This window comes from Typha angustifolia, chromosome 9 (genome assembly GCF_048772165.1).
Source record: "Typha angustifolia cultivar Huaian chromosome 9, ASM4877216v1, whole genome shotgun sequence".
Lineage (NCBI taxonomy): Eukaryota > Viridiplantae > Streptophyta > Magnoliopsida > Poales > Typhaceae > Typha > Typha angustifolia.
Genome location: NC_133247.1, coordinates 2,074,816 through 2,092,568, shown reverse-complemented (window position 1 = coordinate 2,092,568; position 17,753 = coordinate 2,074,816). Strand labels below are relative to the sequence as shown.

Here is a 17,753-nt window from a genome sequence, read left to right as displayed (position 1 = left end):
CAAATCCTATAGGTTTTGTGTGACCATTGGTGGCTCGATTGTAGTTGCCTCCATCATAACGTCCCTGCTTTATAACTCATAATTTCACAATATCAAATCTACTTTCCCTACACAAAAGTCTGCTTACATCCCCCTTTGCAACCAGTACCTTTTCCCCAACATCTCGGACTTCATTGTTAAGCTTTAATAATAAAAGACAATCGTTTTCAAGCTTTGCAGCTGCTGCACTCCCAAGACGATATCAGAGTCCTGTAATCTCAATAGATACATATTGATGATGAAGCGATAGTTTAGCAATCAATCTCCACATTACGACAGATCTCCTTGCACTCTGGTTTATTTCTGTCAATCACTGACATAAAAAAAAAGGGTAATAGGGTATAGAAAAAAAGGGTAATAGGGTCTATCTTATACCGAACTTTATAGATGATTGATTTGCTCATAATTTTTTTTTTTTTTATCATTCATGAGCTCAAAAGTTAGATATGAGTTGAATACAGAACTAACCCTTCATAGATATAAAGGCACTTAGACCCCATCAAACTTTTAACTACTTAATCTAAACTTCAATCCATATGCGTCGTCAAACAATTACTCCGAACCAAACGCCACCGAGACCTGCTTCAAGCTATTGTGATGTCGTACTATTCCTCTAAGCTGACCGTACTACTGAGCCATTAATCGGATAGAGCCAAACCACCAAACCACTAAACAATATCTCCACAATATTGTTTAAGGTTGGAATTGAACTCACAACCTTCTTAGTCATAAGAAAAGTACTTACAAACTCTAGTATAGTAGGTTGGTACTTGCTCACAAAGTTATAGGTGCTCGTATTGTCAATCAGCACTGACACTAATCTGCCTTCTAAAGATTCTGCAATCTATAGAATCTAAAGACACCACACACCCGAATAAGGCATGCAAGATAATCCCCGATGGTTCCAGCATGTCTCTTAGGGTGGCTCTGCAATCTCTACATCAATCGTGTCATCAAAGTCCAATTCGACTATGAGAACGAACAACTATTCTCCTTTGCATGTGTGTCTCCGAACAAGTTAGAAAACTTGTGTTCTCATATCCACTCATAGGTCAAATGCCGAAAATCTTTACTCAACGAAGTTGTCGTCTGTACCATGCCTATTGATCGAGAATAGGCATTGACCCTAGGTTCTACTATTCTCGGCCAGCGTCAAAATTGGCCTTGCGATCAACATGGGCAGAACCCCCGGTCGGCCCTTCATCCATCTCCCTTAGTCAATCGTTCCTTGTGAACATGTGCCAAGCCTATAGCATGAGCTACCATTTGAGGCTTAAAAGATTTTTACTTTCAATTGTATCTCCTCCCTTGAGCATCCGATAAAGCAACCCAACAACATTGATTTTGACCATCTATAGACTTTAGAGGCCAGTTTCTCAAAGACGTTTTGATATGCACTAACGATCGTCATCTGCTGCAACTTCTTCAAAATTTCATTAAAAATTATCATATTTAGATAGTCTAAACCTTGACTCTAGCCAATCTGCTATGAGTTCATTTTTTTAAAACCACTCAAACTATTGCAGGGTTGCAGATGATGGAACGTGGCAAGCCTAACAGCTCTACTAGTTAATTTCCTTGGGTAGGTAAAAAATTGTTCAGCTGAGTTACCAACCGAAAGGATTTAGTCAACAAATTTCAAAAAATCCAAACGGGCAATTTAGGGTTGAACTCCCCTAATCTAAATGCCTTCAATTGTCCTAGCATGAGTAGCAACAGGTCTTCCCTCTAGCCAGGCTAGAGTCTCCGTGATGTGCAACATTTGCTCCTTCATCTCCTCGATGCTGTTGTTCATTGCATGTATAGGTTTCCTATGTTTTGCTAAAAACCATCGAGGTATGAATGCAGAACAAAGTCATTGAGAGAAAATAGCATGGCATATAACAACATTAGACTGGACTTCATAGAAAAGAGTCACGGACCATACAACACTGGTTGTAGAACAGCAAATAGAAATCTCGTTTGTTATCTCCTATTAGCTGCACTCAATGCTAATGTGATGTTATTACAATTTAACATATTTTGGGTTTACCTATTTTGATTTAATAGGATAGCGATCGCTGCTCAGAGAGGAAAAAAAACAGATCGAATCACAAACGATTAGGATCAAATTAGTTATTGGTTTTGTTAGACAGCCCTTTTTAAACTGTATATGAAGAACTAAAGAAGGTTCACCCAACTTGTTTATTGCATCCTAGCCTCTATTTATTATCAATAAGACGGGAAAATGAAAATTATGCTATGGAGTTGGCCATTAATCAGTAGCATCTTGATGACAATTAGTGAACTCAGAATTCATGAAAAGAAGACAGATTCACAAGAAAGAACAAACTATTTTAAGCACCTGAATAAACAGAGAACAGTCTGCAAGAAACATCTACAATTAAATTAATGAAAAGGAAGACAGATTACAAGAAAAAACAATTATAACTGAAGAAACAGGGTATAAGCAAAAACCTTTTACATAGTAATTTTCTCCAAGATTCACAATATACAATTAGACTCCGCAAGTCATTGATCTATTCTGACCAATCTCACCTATCATATTCTACTGGATTAATGCAGAGAGACTGAAAGGAAAATGATGACACCAAGTTAGATGAATGCAATGAAGGAAACTGTAAACCAACAACAGAATAAGATATGTAAAAACTTATTTTAATCTGAAATTTAGAAGCAAAATTTCCGTCGTACCTGCAATTTTGTGGCACTCTCCATAAATAGACACCAGAGTTCTTTATGCTCAGTGGCAGAGACATATAGTTTCTCCAATCCTCAAGTATAACTCTTATGTCATGAAGCTTGCTACTCAAACCGATACAACAATTGGCATGCATAGTGCAAACTTTACTGAAATCTCTGCTTGGCTCACAAATCCCACCAAAATATGTAGTACTCAAAAACCTAAACCTTATTCCAATTTCTGCAATGAATGGATCGTGCTTTATAAAATTAAGTACATCCTGATCATGATATCCAGGATACTTCTCCCTAGAAGAGTACCAAAAATTGTAAAATTCTATGCTTCGATTGTTGGACTTCACATAGTTGAATCCTCCATTAGCCTTGTTGCTTAAATCAGTGGAATCACCCATGAAGTGATCGCAGGCTATCTGAAAATCTCCATCATGATAAAAATTTGGTAATGGATTTCGGAACCACATAATATCTGCATCCTGAGATTGAAACAACACAAAATAATGCTAAAAGTATCAAACCACTTCCATTTGAAATTGACATGCTCTCCACAACAATATCAGCTCCATATATATAACATGTAAGGCCCCAAAAACTTATTCAACTGTAACCATGATGGCTCTATTGCATCTAATGATACTTTATCTCTATTTCAGCGGATAGATCTATATAGTTAAAGGTGAGAAGAGGAAACAGAATTACCGAGAAAATGAAATTGTATCCCTTCTCAAGAACCACTCTCAAGAAATCTATCCTTCTCCACATCATCTCCAGATAGCCAGCAGACATGAACTTCTTTTCTCCTGAGAAGTCCACCTCTTCGGCAATGAGAGCAAAGCAGTGGAAATGTATCGACATGCATCGATCATACGCCTTCAAGTCCAGCGAGATGATTACCAGGTGGTTTAGAAGCACGCAAGTACCATTTCCAATCCGAAAACTCTCAATGAAAAGATCAATAACTGAGCCAGGAGAAGCCCATGCAGCATTCATTGTGGTTAATATTACTGTTTTATCTTCCATGGCAGCTTCCTTCAAGACTTTCTCAAGTCTGGCATCCTCACTATCCTACAAAGGTAATTATACATCAATAAATTCTGCGTAATTTCGTTCAACCGATGTACAAAAGTTTGTATTACATACATCTATATGTATATATAGCAACGGTTGTACTTATAAAATAAAAGATTCAAATTCAATACCGTGAGCAATTGCAATCTTTTCTAAATCTCAACCAATACAGAGTTTTCTTTAATGTACCAAGTTGTGCGATATAATAAAATAATGCAGCAATTAGACATTATTATTTCCAAGTCTAATAGATGTTATATTATTTCCGGATAGGTGATTTGCTACTACGAATGAACAATACGGGCCAACCTTTTTAATATAAAATACAGTTTATCTTTATCGTTCTTGAATATAACCATCAATGTCTAACAAGCTCAAATCCAAATCATGATTGCAGAAAGAAACCGAAGGGCATAATTGCCGTTCCACAAAAGAATCGAGAATGTAATGTCGCAACACCTCTCTAGTTTTTCTTATTAACTAACGATCAAAAACCCAAACTGAAAGGGGAGAAGAAAAGGAAAATTAATTTCTCGAACCCCACAAAGCAGCTCAATAAAACCCTCGCTTACCAAATCGACCGCATTGGCGGCCGGGTTCTCGTCGGGTGGCACTACGGGGGGGGCGAGATCCCACCGCACAGACCAGGCAGACGGCACTAACGGCGCCATTGGCGCGGCGGCGAGGTAGAGAACCGCGCACGGTAGCGTGAGGGCGGCGAGTAAGAGGAACGGGACCAATAACCGACGGATTCGGGCGGCGCCGCCATTTGTCTTCGAAGACGGCGATGACGGCGCCTCGACGGCGCCTCCACCACCAGAGAAGACGGCGTTGGGATTTGTCATGAGGCTTCTCGCTGTGCGACGACCGCTCACACGTGGGAGCTTCTTCATGGAAATGTATATGTATATGTATATATATAGATAGAGATAGAGAGAGAGAGAGAGAGAGAGGAAGGGAGGGAAAGGGGTTAGGATGGAGAGAAAATAGGCGAAAAAGGAGGAGCGTTTTGGGATAGGGACTATGAGAGAGAGAGGTTGACGAGAACGGTGATCACTGTGCGCTTCTCGACGGGAAACATCACCCGAGGCTGAGGAAAGAGACACCCGAGGCTGAGGAAAGAGACAGGAACTCTTTTGGGCTTGGTTAGGTTTTGGGCCTTTGTCTGATTTCTTCTCTTGAGCTCGGGATTTAGTTTTGAGATAATTCAATTTAGACCCTGAACTGTTAGCCAATTGCACATAGACCCTATCTTATGGCTTTATTTTGGTTCAAATCCTATCTATTATCACCTTTTAGAAATAGAACCTATGCAACTTATAATAAACAAATAACCGTTTTAACGTTTTGTGCTGCTGTCAAGGAGACACGATCATAAGAGATATTATATATTTTAAACAGTCCAAGTGTCACTTAAAATAAATTAAGGGTTCATACGAAACAAGCAATAGTAGAAGAGCCTAAGTATTATATATTTTGTCTCTAATCGAGCAGCTCGAGCTCCCCGAATAAGAAATTATGCTATAAATTAATTATCATCACAATCCACAAGCCTGCTCTATCTTGGGTTCACCTAAATAAAACTCAAATATTATGTATATGATTACTATGAATAATTTGTGAACATTAGATCGAAATATAATGGTTTATGTCCATCACTAACTTAGTCTAATTTAAACATTATCATAGCCTTATTTAATAATTTAAGCTTGATCCAACCAGTTGCATTAGGCTTGTTGTTTAGAGACTTGAATTAAACTCGATTGAAATAGGTTTGAATTTTTAGGCTCGTTTAAAAGCTCGAGTCGAGTCTCAGCTCAAAATTAAGTAAGCTGAGCCTGAACGAATATAGGCTCGAAATTTATTTCTGACGTTCTTGGAGTTTGAGGAACAGTATTTTGCAAGACGTTCTTGGAGTTTGATGATAAGTTTGAAGGTAAGAAAACCCAAAGTGTTCATGCGTTGGTGAATTTAGATTCGATAACATGCAATGGATGGTTTTTTAGTTCAAATGAACTATATAGTAAGAAGATCGTAAATGTACTATTTCCTTTTACAAGCTTTGCTTGCTTAATGGTACAAGTGAAAGTGAAATGTCTTCTATTTTGTTTGCGTATTAAAGCAAAATGGGGGCAAGATTCCACCAAAATATGCCACACAGCCTACTATTGAAGAGCTTTAATCAATCTATGATATCCTAGCAGAATCTTTCTTTCTTCTCTATGAGATTTCAAACTTGATAAGAATGCTTTGGACAGTTTGGATTGTCATATAGTATGCAAGAGAATGGTTGCATTCAGTGGTACAAATCCCAGAGAGCTGGTTCTGGTTGTATTCTTGAAGCTTGGAGATGCAGAGCTATTAGTTTCCTCTTGCCTTTCCAGCTGGTAAAGCGAGATTTGGTGAATCAGATTCTGAACACTTGTAAACTATTGCACTGGAGCATTTTTCAGCAATCATGTTAAGCAATTTTGATACTCTTCCTGGCAATTTTAACCACAACCATCCTCCTTACATGATAGATGTAGTGGGTCAATCTTTTCTGCATCTTTCATTGTCGTCGCAAGCGATAAGAATTTAAACAGCGCAGACTTTGGGAGCATATCATCGCTGAACTGTTCATTTTGTCATGTAATTGTCTTAACTAGATGAGAATTGTAAGATGTACACATTGATCACAGTTAATAAACTCAGTCACAAGTGCTTGTTGAGGTATCCTGCTGCATGTTATGCTCCTTCTGCAGCAACTTGCATTCAGAATTTTAGCAACTTCTTGATCTGATCTATGCCAGAACAGAGAAGAAATCAGAGAACAGAGATGGCTGTTTATGTTTCACTTCATTTACCAGTCATGGACAAATTCATCTCCTTCTGTTTCAGGTTTGACAAACATTCTGGATCTTGGGCATTATCTTGTCTTGGCTTCTTGGACTCTTTTAATGTAATGGTCCAGTAACATGTGATTGATGGTCCTCGACTGCAAGACCTTTTTGAAAAACGGTCGTTTATACATCAAGCTTCATGCTGAACTTTGTGGTGTTTTATTGAGAGTTCATCTTCAGGTACATGTCTCTTTATAAAGTGTGCTAGGGTAATAAGCAGATGTTGTACTTTAGATGCAACTTTTATTAATCTCAATGGGAAAAGGTACTTCAGAATTATTATTATTTTTCCCTCCTCTATGTTTCTTGAGTAAATTTCCTTGACTGCAATTACTTTTTAGGATTTCAGATGATTGAGACATGAGAATATATGGGGCCTCTGGCTTACTTAACTGGATTGGACTTATTCATAATGGCTGCTTGACCTTTGAGAGCTAGATGATGTTGGTGGGCCTAATTCTTGTAGAATTCTATCAGACAGAAGCCACACTTCCAAAAGCTAAAGAAAAATATGATAATAATAATAATAAAGGGGAAAAGAAAGTGGATGCATCCAAGCAGATGAAAACGGACATGGCGAAATATATCTCTTAGTACCTTTTCCTAGTGGGAGATTTGGAAGTTCCTTTCTTTGCACAGTAGATGGGAAAGATTCTATAATCAGAACCAAACTGAGGTTTAATTTGTGACTGTAACTTTAAATTTAATTCCCTCACTGTTGTATCACTGTTTCTTGACAAGGATAACTTGGGTTCTCTGTTCATATAACCTTTGTTTTTTTTTTTTTTTATCTTTAGGGAGATATCAGGATTAATCTTACAATCTATAGTTGATAGTCTTCGCATATAAGAATATTATATAGAGAGAAAGGACTAGACCAGTGACTCTTAGTAATGTTCAACAGCATATATATTATATATGGTGGTATCATCAAACGTACTAGGCCAGAGCAAAAACAGGATTCACATTGTGGATCGAAGAGATAAGAGCTTTACAAAGGCTCAAAATCTAAGAACCACAGATAGACATAGAAAGATCTAAATTAATGCCTCGACTTTTCGAATAACCCGAGCATTCACTGAAGCTTCTCCACATGGATGAAGGGAAAATGCAACTGCTCTCACTAGCTGAGGATACATTGTTCTTGTGTTTGGGATCTAAAGACAACGACAAGGAGAGCGAGAAGTCGTCGGGTTCCTCCCTCTCCTCCATGTACTCGTAGCTGAATGATCCAGACTTGTAGGACAGGCATCCATTTGCATCTCTCTCCTCAGGACTAAGCTTCTCTGTAGTTGCAAGATGTTGGTCACTTTGTTTGCGAGCCTGCAATTATGGTAGCAGAAAGAATTGAGTTCGATCTTCTTAAGGTTATGCAAGCAAAGAGATGCATGAAGACCAAAATTAGTGGAATATTTAGTTTGATTATATGCATCATTTCATGACTGGCATAAACTAGTGATCAGTGTAAAAGAAGTTGTTATGATCAACAAATAGTTTCTCAAAGGGAAATTAGGCCTGAGTACTATTTTTACAGTAATCTTCCACTATCTTTTGACCTTTTTAACAGACCGTCAGAAAAACTTGGCAGTCACAGCAAGTGCAAAAGTATATATCTTGTAGTTCTTTGGGCTATTCCTTTGTGCCCATATGGACTTACCATATTGAATTGGACTGAAGCTGGAAGGAATATTAAATATTTTACTTAGGAATCTCATTTTTTAAATCGCTAAGTTGACCTATGAAGTACACATGAATAACTTGTGCAATCTTCCTTGCCAAACCCAACAAGAAAGGAAGTGATTAGAGGAGGCAAAGAAACATCCAAGAAACCCAAAAGCAAAAGGAGTTAAAAGACACAACTAGAGAGAGAGAGAGAGAGAGAGAGAGAGAGAGAGAGAGAGAGGTTTGGGAGGGAGATTCATTCAACTTTCTGTTGTACCTTAAAAGGGTCAGATTCTTCCACCATATACCCCAAGAATTTGAGCTTAGAAGCATGATCATCTGGCAAGAGCCCAGTGTCAATAGTAGTAGTAGTAGCAGTAGTAGCATCTCTCTGCCATCTGATCCCTTCCTCCTTTATTCTCATCCTCTCTACTGCCATGGCTTGCATGTAATCATCAACCCAGTACGGGGAGGAGACTGTCTCACAGATTCCTTGGCTGCCCTGCAAGCTTTTTGGGTTGCTCTGCGTCTCTACCCTAGACCTATTTGATAAAGTAGAAGAGAAAAGAGAAAAGAGAAAATAAAGAAGAGGGGATTAGGAAAAGCCTGGGCAAAAGAGGATAGAGAAGAGGAGATGCGGCAATGTTCCCAGTGTGACTGCTACTGTTGTTGAAATGGACAAAACTTAGCAAACCTTTTCAGTGTGGGGAGAGGGGAGTACACGAACTGGGACAGGAACTCCTTGGTGGGTTTTGGAAAAGGGATGGGACCATCATCATCATCTTGCTCATCAGCAACTCCACCACAACCCCCTCCTCCTCCTCCAACTCCTCCTCCAATGTCTTCCCATGAGTGCTTCCTTTCTTGCATGCCTGATCTCAGAATCAAAAGGAGTTAGCCTTTCTCTTAGGCATAATTACAAACACCTAATAGTTGTTTCAAGGGAACAAGGAATTTTGGCAGCTTTATGAGTTCAAAGACTCGAGCTTTTTCTTTTCTTCCTCCTTTTTTTTTTAAAAAAAAAAGAAAAGAAAAAGGCAACCATGCAGAAGCTGTGAGTCTGTTAGACATAACTCACACAATCAATGCATTCATAAGACATATAATCATTTTTTTAATAAAAAAAATATACTGCTATTAAATGCTTGGAGAGCCTGGGAGCAGGCCTGGCTTCTTATTTTATACTCCTTTTAAAGCTAAGCTGCAAATTTTAATTACCAGAAAGAAAGATACGATGCTGCATTGACTTCATGAACAAGAGGTTGTATGTGGAAACAAAATAGGAGGAATTAAGAACAACTCCATACCTTGACTACTGCCCATGTCATTCTTCATGCTTCTGTACATCTGATACAAATCATAAGTGTCACTTTCTCAACTCTTAAAAAGAGTGAATTGCTCGAGTAAAAACAAAGGAATTAAGCCATGGATCAAGCATAGAAGGGAGACCTGGAGGTGGCTCTTAACATGAGATATGGTGAGTCCTCTAACATCCATCAGCTGGAGAACAAGCTTTGGTGTAGCCTCTGCAGCAGTAGTAGTAGTAAAAGGAATTATATGACAGACATCTCTTTGGAAGGATGAAATTTACAGGAAGAAGGCATACTCTCTTGTCCTCCAAGTCTCTCAATGGCATGAACAAAGCAATGGTGGAGGTCAGGAGTCCATCTCAAGCGAGGAACCTTGGATCTTATATACTGTCTCACAGCACCATTTCTTCCACAGTTACCCATAGCTCTCCTCACTGCCCTCCTCAAATGGTAGCTTTCCTATAGCAACTATGTTATATATATATAAGAGACTAGGACCTTTCTAAGAAAGGCCAAAAGAAAAAGGACCAAGGCGAACCTGTTTGTGCTTTACTAATCAACAATGCCCATCTAAAAGGGAGAAAAAAGACCTCTCTTTTCCTCTTCTATCTCCTAGCAATCCAAGAACGAATTACTCATCTGAAGCTTTATGATCAAAGCAAGTGTAGATCTCTTCTCTCTTTCTCTCTCTGTGTGTATTGCTGGTCTCATTGGTTTAATTCATGGGTCCTCTAAATATCGTTGGGATTGTCTAGGATTAACGCGACACCTATGGTGAGAGGCCACAGATCACGAGAGCAAGGCGTTATGAAGAGAAAATTTAATGGCCGAGTAAGAGCTACGGATGAGTAGAGAGTGGAAGAAAGGAAGAACGAAATATGAGAGAGAGGGAGAGAGATGAGATGAGGTAAATTCCTCTACTGGGTCTCCCCGATCATATACTATAAATATTTTCACCTGGAAGAAATGAAAGGAGAATTTTTTTCCCAAAGACTCGTCTTCAGATACTCATTAATCTTGCCAAACTGAAGAAATGCCCATTAATTATTGCAGCTGCCCAGAGCTTTTGACTCAACCCACAAAAGCTGGATAGAGAGAGACAGAGAGGGGGGGAGTGATTTAGAGAGAGAAAGTGAGATTTTTGAGCAGCCAAAGGTATATGATCACAGAGAGCAGCACAAGGAAACGGGTATAGAATCTCTGAGCACACGATTTCTTTGCCACTCTCCTGCCACAACTTTATTACCTTATTACTGCTACTATTACTAAACTCCCCTCTCTCCTCCTCTCTTTTACCTCTTCCAACAAAGCCCACAAAGATTTATACCATTATCTTAAGTTGAATAGTCAAAACTAAACCTCTCTCTCTCTCTCTCTCTCTCTCTCTCTCTCTCTCTCTCTCTCTCTCTCTCTCTCTCTCTCTCTCTTTCTTGTCACAAAGTCAACTGATGGAGCAGGTCCCCTCAAAGAGAACAACAAAACCAATGCATGCCCATCTCTATGTAACCAATCCTATCATATTCTAAGCAAATGTATCAAGGTTCAAAGAAGACATCTAATTAAAAAAAGAAGCAAAAAAGCCATGTTGGTCTTCTTGGGAGGGGTGTGTTCTTGGCCTTTTCAGCTCAATCAGCTAGGAAAGGAACAAATGGGAGTTAATGAAGGCAGTGGAAGGAGAGGAAACAAAGGAGGAAGAGGTCATCATCTTTTCTTTGCCTGCATGAGTGTAATGTTAATAGTATTATTATTGAATTGTCCAATGCCTGCTCAGTTGTTGGCTATGCTCTGAAAATTCTTCCTGCCTCCCATGCAGAAATGAGCAGACCCTAATAAAGATAGTATGATCTGTAAAGGCCCTTGGACTTTGGTGGCTATGGGAGTTTAAAAGGATAAGCATAAAGATAAATGTAAATATTGGGACCTACCTCCTTTTGCTCTGCCTACTAGGAAAAGATATATATTCTTATATATTGTCAAAAGTTTCAAAGGTTGTACAAGTAGGGTAAACTCGGTTTACATGTTTCTTTCTTTGCAACATGAAGTCCCCCTTAATTTAATTATCATGTACTAATAACAGTAACATCTCCAACACCTCCAATCATTCACAAAGATTCGCGCAATTTAACAATTATCTAGAATTACAACAGGTACATAAAATACACACCAAACCCTAATTCTATGCATCCTCTGGTACAATATAGATATAGTGTGAATCAAGAGAAAACGAGTTAGTTGTATATAGTTACAATCTTTGACTATTGCAAGAGAATTAGCACTTCCTTATATATTATAAAGTCAAAAGTAAACCGAGTACAAGATCTCCTCATTAAAATCTATTCAATCGTTTGACATCTTCCTAAAGAAAAGATTAACTTCTTAAGAACGTGTTTTGCGTTCATTTTGACGTTGGGGAAGAGGAATAATTAGGGAATAAGACACGTTCCCACTTCCAATAATTTATCGTGGTCAAGAATAAGAGAGGGTGGTTTAATCGAAAATATAATGGCATATATATATAAAGATTAAGGAGACAGTGAGAAAGCGATAGGAATAAATATCCCTTTCGAGTTATTCTAACCCAGAACAGTATGCGACAAGGGAATGGGTTTTTATTTACGCAGCGAGTGGAAAAGGACGAATGGTTGTCTGATCCCTGGATATCCCCATTGCTGATACGTACTAATACCTGGACCTGTACCTTAACAGCTTAATTACAAGTAAACAACAACAACAATATAATATATATATATATATATACTTTCTAATGATTAATTTAATAAACGAAAAGATATAAATACTCTTAGTTGAAAAAAAAATTGTATGTAAATAGAAATAATAACGTTTCTATTTTTCTTATTATTTAAGTAATAAAATTCTAATTGTTATCCATCCAGTAATAGTGGTTTGCAATATACAACTTAGACTTGTAGAATAGTGAGTGAGTTAGCGAATTCAAATTTGTTAGTCTACTTTTATTCTCTATATTTTGGTATTGTGATGTGATATGATAATAAACTATCCATCTGAATGCTTAAATTTTTTTTCAGAATAGTGGATAAGTTACCGAAGCAGTTTCTACCGTCATAAATCTTAAACCTTGAATGCAAGTGGACTCTTTTTTCTTAGAGCTTTTGCAGATAAAGATTGGAACTCCACTTTAAAAGGACTTAAAAATCAAAGGTAAAATACGTTACTTCAAAGGTAAAAGGGGGGAAAGGAGTAAGGAAATAAGTGCATAGTTTTCTTGTATTGCTTGCATTAGCATTGAAACCTATAGCTAGTGCTCAACTTCTACCAGTAGAGTGAGTAGACTGTACTACCATCTTATAAGTGTTTCTGTTTGCATGTAGCTACTTTTACCACCTACTTCCTCGGCAAAATCACCCTACATATATATATTTATATATATTTATACCTGATGATACGTATAGCTATCCAGTATTCTTATACTTATCGTGGCTTTTGTTATATTATCAGCCATGCCCATGCACCCTGGATAAAGCTGTTATCCAGGAGATTTCACCTTAACGGGTTGGGACCCAAATAGTGCTTGTATCCGCGCTGCTGTAGACTGTAGTAGGAGATCGGCCAGGGTGGGATAAATCTATCCCGTGCCGGAGAAGGGAAAGGCGGGATAAAACGGGATTTTTATCCGGATGAGGGAGAGGAATGACACGCTGAAACAGTAAACAGTGGGGGTGGCCCTACCTTCAAGGTTAAAACGGCAAGCTATGCTTTACTTTATTCCGACCTCGTCAATTAATTCGGAATAAATCCTTTTTGTCGCCACTTCGGAAGAATAGGAGTTGGGCAGAAGGAATAATGCGAGTCGCTGCAGAGGGGAATGATGGTGGCAAGGACGGCCCGGGCGCAATCCCACTCGCCCCCAATACGAGGCCTGACTTATTCCGCTTATTTTATATACCTTTCCCTATTCCTATCCTATTCTTTCTTTTATTCCCAAGGATTAATTTTTTAAAGAAAGAAAAAAGGATGGATAGGATAGGATAATACTAGTGGGGGAGGGGGAGGGGGAGGGGGTGGGTGGGCTTCGAAGACGCCGGAATTTTTGGCGTGTGCAGAGAGGACTGCATGGGTGGGCGAAGCAGTCCAAAGTCTAATAAAACCAACTGCATTGATGTGGTGATTGTTTTGTTTTGGATGTAGGCTACTGTGGGCCACACCTTACCCATTTCATTTACTTTCTTCTTCTTCTTCTTCTTTTACGTCTAATATTTTACTAGAATCCTCTGTTGTTTCTCTCTTTAATTATAAATCACAATTAATATGTTATCTATTTTATGACTTACGACCCGTCTTTAAGGTTTTTTTAATCTGATCCTTATTTTTTTTTTCTTATAATTCTCGTTTAATACACTCATGTTAATTTAAACGATTACCGGCAAAAAATATTCTATTATAATATATAAAATAATTTATAAATTACTTATGTCTTTTTTAGAGGAGGAGCAGAGATGAGAAAGAAATAGTGGTGATGGTATCTAATAATTTGATCGATATACGCTAGTCAAAATAACGATAAGATGTAATACGAGAATTATAAAAAAATTGAAGAGTCGAATTATAAAATTCTTAAATATGGATGTAAATTTTAAAATGGATAAAATATAAGGTGTGGTTTGTAAAATATCTTAAAATTTTATAATTAGTTAAAAAATATATATTATCTTATTGAATTATTTATTATCCGTGATAATTAAGCATTTGATTGCAAAATATTCTAGTTTTTGTCTGTCTAAATACCAAACTAATGTAACGTTCTATTGGTAAAGACTATGATATCTCTTGGTCTTAGAGATAAATTCTACTGTTCTACAATACATATGGTATAGAGAAAAGTAATAATGTTATCCTAATAGAAAGTAGAAAAGTTTAGAGGCTCAAAGTCAAGGGTTTTTCTTTTTCTTTTTGGGTTCATTTGCATGAAAATGTCTTAAATACTTTTTTATCGTTTTGTAAGATCGTCCCTCTTTTTTTATTTCCTATTGTAAAATTAGTTTAACTCAATTACTGCTCCCTAAATAATAATAAAAAATAATTAAATTGAACCTGTAAAATAAAAAAGGAAATAAACGAGTGATGTTTCAGTTGAACCAATATTTTTCTTAACCCCTCTCGAAATAGTACTAAAATTTTACAAATTACATCCTATATTTTATTATTTTTTAATTTACATCTCGTCTCATAAGTTTTATTTAGCAACTTAATATTATTTTAACTAACTATTGTACACAAATTACTATTCTGTATGTTATTACGAAATATCTTATTACTACTAGTACCGTCCAAATTAATCTAAAATATTAAATAAGAATTATAAAAAACATTAAGGCGTAAAATATAAGATGTGATTTAAAAAATTATTAAAAAATAATATAAAAAAAAGCTTCTTTAAATACAGATATCACAACGGTTGGTAAAATCGGAAACGAAGAAAATTCCTAACAAATTTTTTCATTTTATTTTTGAAAAAAAAAATAGAAGCAAAATTATCTTCGTTACGAAAGGGTAAAAGGGAGTAGATGACGTAGATGACGTGATAGCTCTTGCTAAGCTCTAATGCGAAGTCTACTCGGTAGTAATAGTAGAAGTCGACAAGCTGTCATCTCGAATGGCCCTCGTTTGCCAAATACACGTAAAAAGAGTCAACGAGGAATCCCATCACGACCGTTCTTGCAAGCATTTATTCCATCTAATTTTTTTTTAAATACCCAGCATTTATTAATTTTATTTTCTCCTCTTAAATTAATATGTGCCTAAGAAACCGAACTCTTTCTTCTTCTTCTTCCTCCTTCTCCTCCTCCCAGAGTTTCCATCACCAACTACAAGCTAGGTGACAAAAATGGAGAAGAGTGGAAATAGAATGGTCTCTTCTCTTTTGTTCCCTTCCTATTGGTATAGAGAGAGATCAACAATGGAATGGAGTTATGTTCCACTAACTAATGACGTATATATGTTGTTGATGGAGATGCGTCGAGGAAATGCAACGTACTTAGCTTTGATATTTCTTTTAAACTACTAAGTCCGTTGTAAGACCGAGCAGCATGAGAACCAACCGAGGTGGGGGCCAATCATAATTGCATTCCGAGGCAACGCAGCGGATCAAACGGCCAATGATGGCCTTTTTCTCAGAGGGCCACCACCGAGGTGGGTCCACCCAGAGTTTGGATGGATGGGAACAAGAAAACTCAAGAGAGAGGAAAAGTCGGTGGGATCACGGGGAGGGATAGATGGATAGATAGATAGATAGATAGATAGATCGAGGAAGAGTACAAAAAGGGTGGGGATAAGTCTGCAGACGACGCTGGAATTGGCCGGCGAGACGCAAGGATAGTCACATTATATACCACCAGTAATAAGGATAATATATATATATATATATATATATATATATAAAAGGAGTATTTTAGTTATTGCGAAAATTATACTTTATTGGTCGTGGTTTGATTTTAATTGTAACAATGAGTCTGCCATTAATAAAAGAGTAAATGATAATATTTATACCTGCTCGGTTAGTTGTCATTTAATATTTTTTTGGTCAAGAAAAGTTATCATAGTGATTTTTTCTTCTTAGAAACAGAGGAAAACTAAATATAAAATGATCAATAAAGGGGTTGAGGCGTAACTAATCTAATATATACTCACATTTTCTTTTCTCTCTCTTATAGTGTTGTGGATTGCATGGCATAGGATAAATTTAACGGGGGGGGGGGGGGGGGGTTTCTCTCTCTAAAAAGACATCATTGTGTCGCTGTATCTTTCTCCGCACGGAGAGGGGAAAAGGCCGATGGCATTGAATAGAATTCTTGCTTCATTCCACGTACAATACCATCATCATTCCTCTGATCAGAGTCAGCCCAAATTGTTCTCTGTACTACCTCACTCAATTCTGTAGACCCATCGATCTTTGGGATTTATTGGATCCTTTTCCCCCATCATTTCTTCTTCTTCTTCTTTCTTTTCTTTTTAAAATCCTTTTTTCGATTAATTTTTGAGATGGATACGTGAAGATCTAAAGTTTGGACTAATAACATTTCGTACAGTTGGGAGCTGACTCGGTCAAATCAAATGTCTACTTCCAAACTACTAGTAGATGTCTTCCTAATTTTTTTGAATACCCTTTTGATAGCATAGTTTGATGATTTGATTTCTCAGGAGAGTTTTTAGCTGCAAAGAATCTAAACTTTCAGGAGGCGTGGGGAGAGAAACTGGGAGAAAGAAACAAAACCAGATCACACTATATATAGGAGTGAGACTGTATACGTTTTGCACTTTTAGATCAAATGCTGGAGAAACCTTACGCTCTGATCCAAGGAGTTTTAATCGATCATCGCTTTCGTGATCGTTTGTCAAGTCTCGATCAACTGAAGAAAACAGTTGAGAAAGAGATAAAAAAGAATCAAAATAAAAGGAGAAAGAGAGAAATAATAATAATAATAATAATAACCTTGAATTAAGTATACATGACCATCTATTGTTTTTATGAAAGAATGCTAGATTGGATATTGATGATCGAAGAAGACATTTGGAAAGGTTTTTGCTTCTTTTCTTTTGAAAAAAAGAGGTGGGCAAGCTTTGCATTTACTAGAAGTTTCTCACACTTTTTCTTTAGAAAAGTGGAAAAAGTATGATGATGACAAGAAAGAAAGAGGGGGGGTGGGGGGAAAGGGGTAACAATTTCATTTTCAGCATTTTGTTTTGTTCCAATTTCTGCCAGACAGGAGGCCTACAATTTCTACGTATCATTTGAATTAGAAAAAGTATAGCTTATAAATTGCTAGTTTATTGCCAAACAAAATAATGCCCTGATACTTAAACCAAGAAAAATAAAAGAGAGAGAAAAGATTTAAATAAAAAAAGAGATGAGTGTGAAGATGAAGATGCCATGCATGCCCTACTTAAATTGTAAAACATGAAGGAGATAAGTAGCATGTAGTAGGTCCACACCTGAACTGAGCAATATTAAAACAGAGTGAACTAAATTGTATTATACTGCAGAGAACATTTTACCAGGCAATCTGCAAGGAAGACTCGTTGATGTCAAACTCTGAAGTGAGAAGAAGCAAACTGG

General features: G+C 37.2%; 2 protein-coding genes across 3 annotated transcripts; both read right to left on the bottom strand.

Moving 5' to 3' along the window:
• Positions 1-2,403: 2,403 nt before the first annotated feature.
• On the bottom strand, positions 2,404-4,939 carry LOC140767308 (uncharacterized protein At4g15970). The gene is made up of 4 exons (XM_073107165.1): positions 4,380-4,939; positions 3,439-3,804; positions 2,734-3,215; positions 2,404-2,609 (listed from the first exon to the last, which is right to left on the bottom strand). Exons 1-4 carry the CDS (start codon positions 4,698-4,700, stop codon positions 2,588-2,590), a joined length of 1,191 nt encoding a protein of 396 aa, XP_072963266.1. The 5' UTR covers positions 4,701-4,939; the 3' UTR covers positions 2,404-2,587.
• Positions 4,940-7,566: 2,627 nt separating this feature from the next.
• On the bottom strand, positions 7,567-10,871 carry LOC140767297 (myb family transcription factor MOF1). Of its 2 annotated transcripts, none has more exons than XM_073107153.1 (7): positions 10,200-10,871; positions 9,958-10,129; positions 9,801-9,877; positions 9,659-9,698; positions 9,046-9,223; positions 8,629-8,893; positions 7,567-8,012 (listed from the first exon to the last, which is right to left on the bottom strand). In XM_073107153.1, exons 2-7 carry the CDS (start codon positions 10,082-10,084, stop codon positions 7,698-7,700), a joined length of 1,002 nt encoding a protein of 333 aa, XP_072963254.1. In that variant the 5' UTR covers positions 10,085-10,129; positions 10,200-10,871; the 3' UTR covers positions 7,567-7,697. The 2 variants fall into 2 exon arrangements, with proteins under 2 accessions (XP_072963254.1, XP_072963253.1); XM_073107152.1 differs by having other exon boundaries at positions 9,958-10,120.
• Between the last annotated feature and the right edge of the window lie 6,882 nt (positions 10,872-17,753).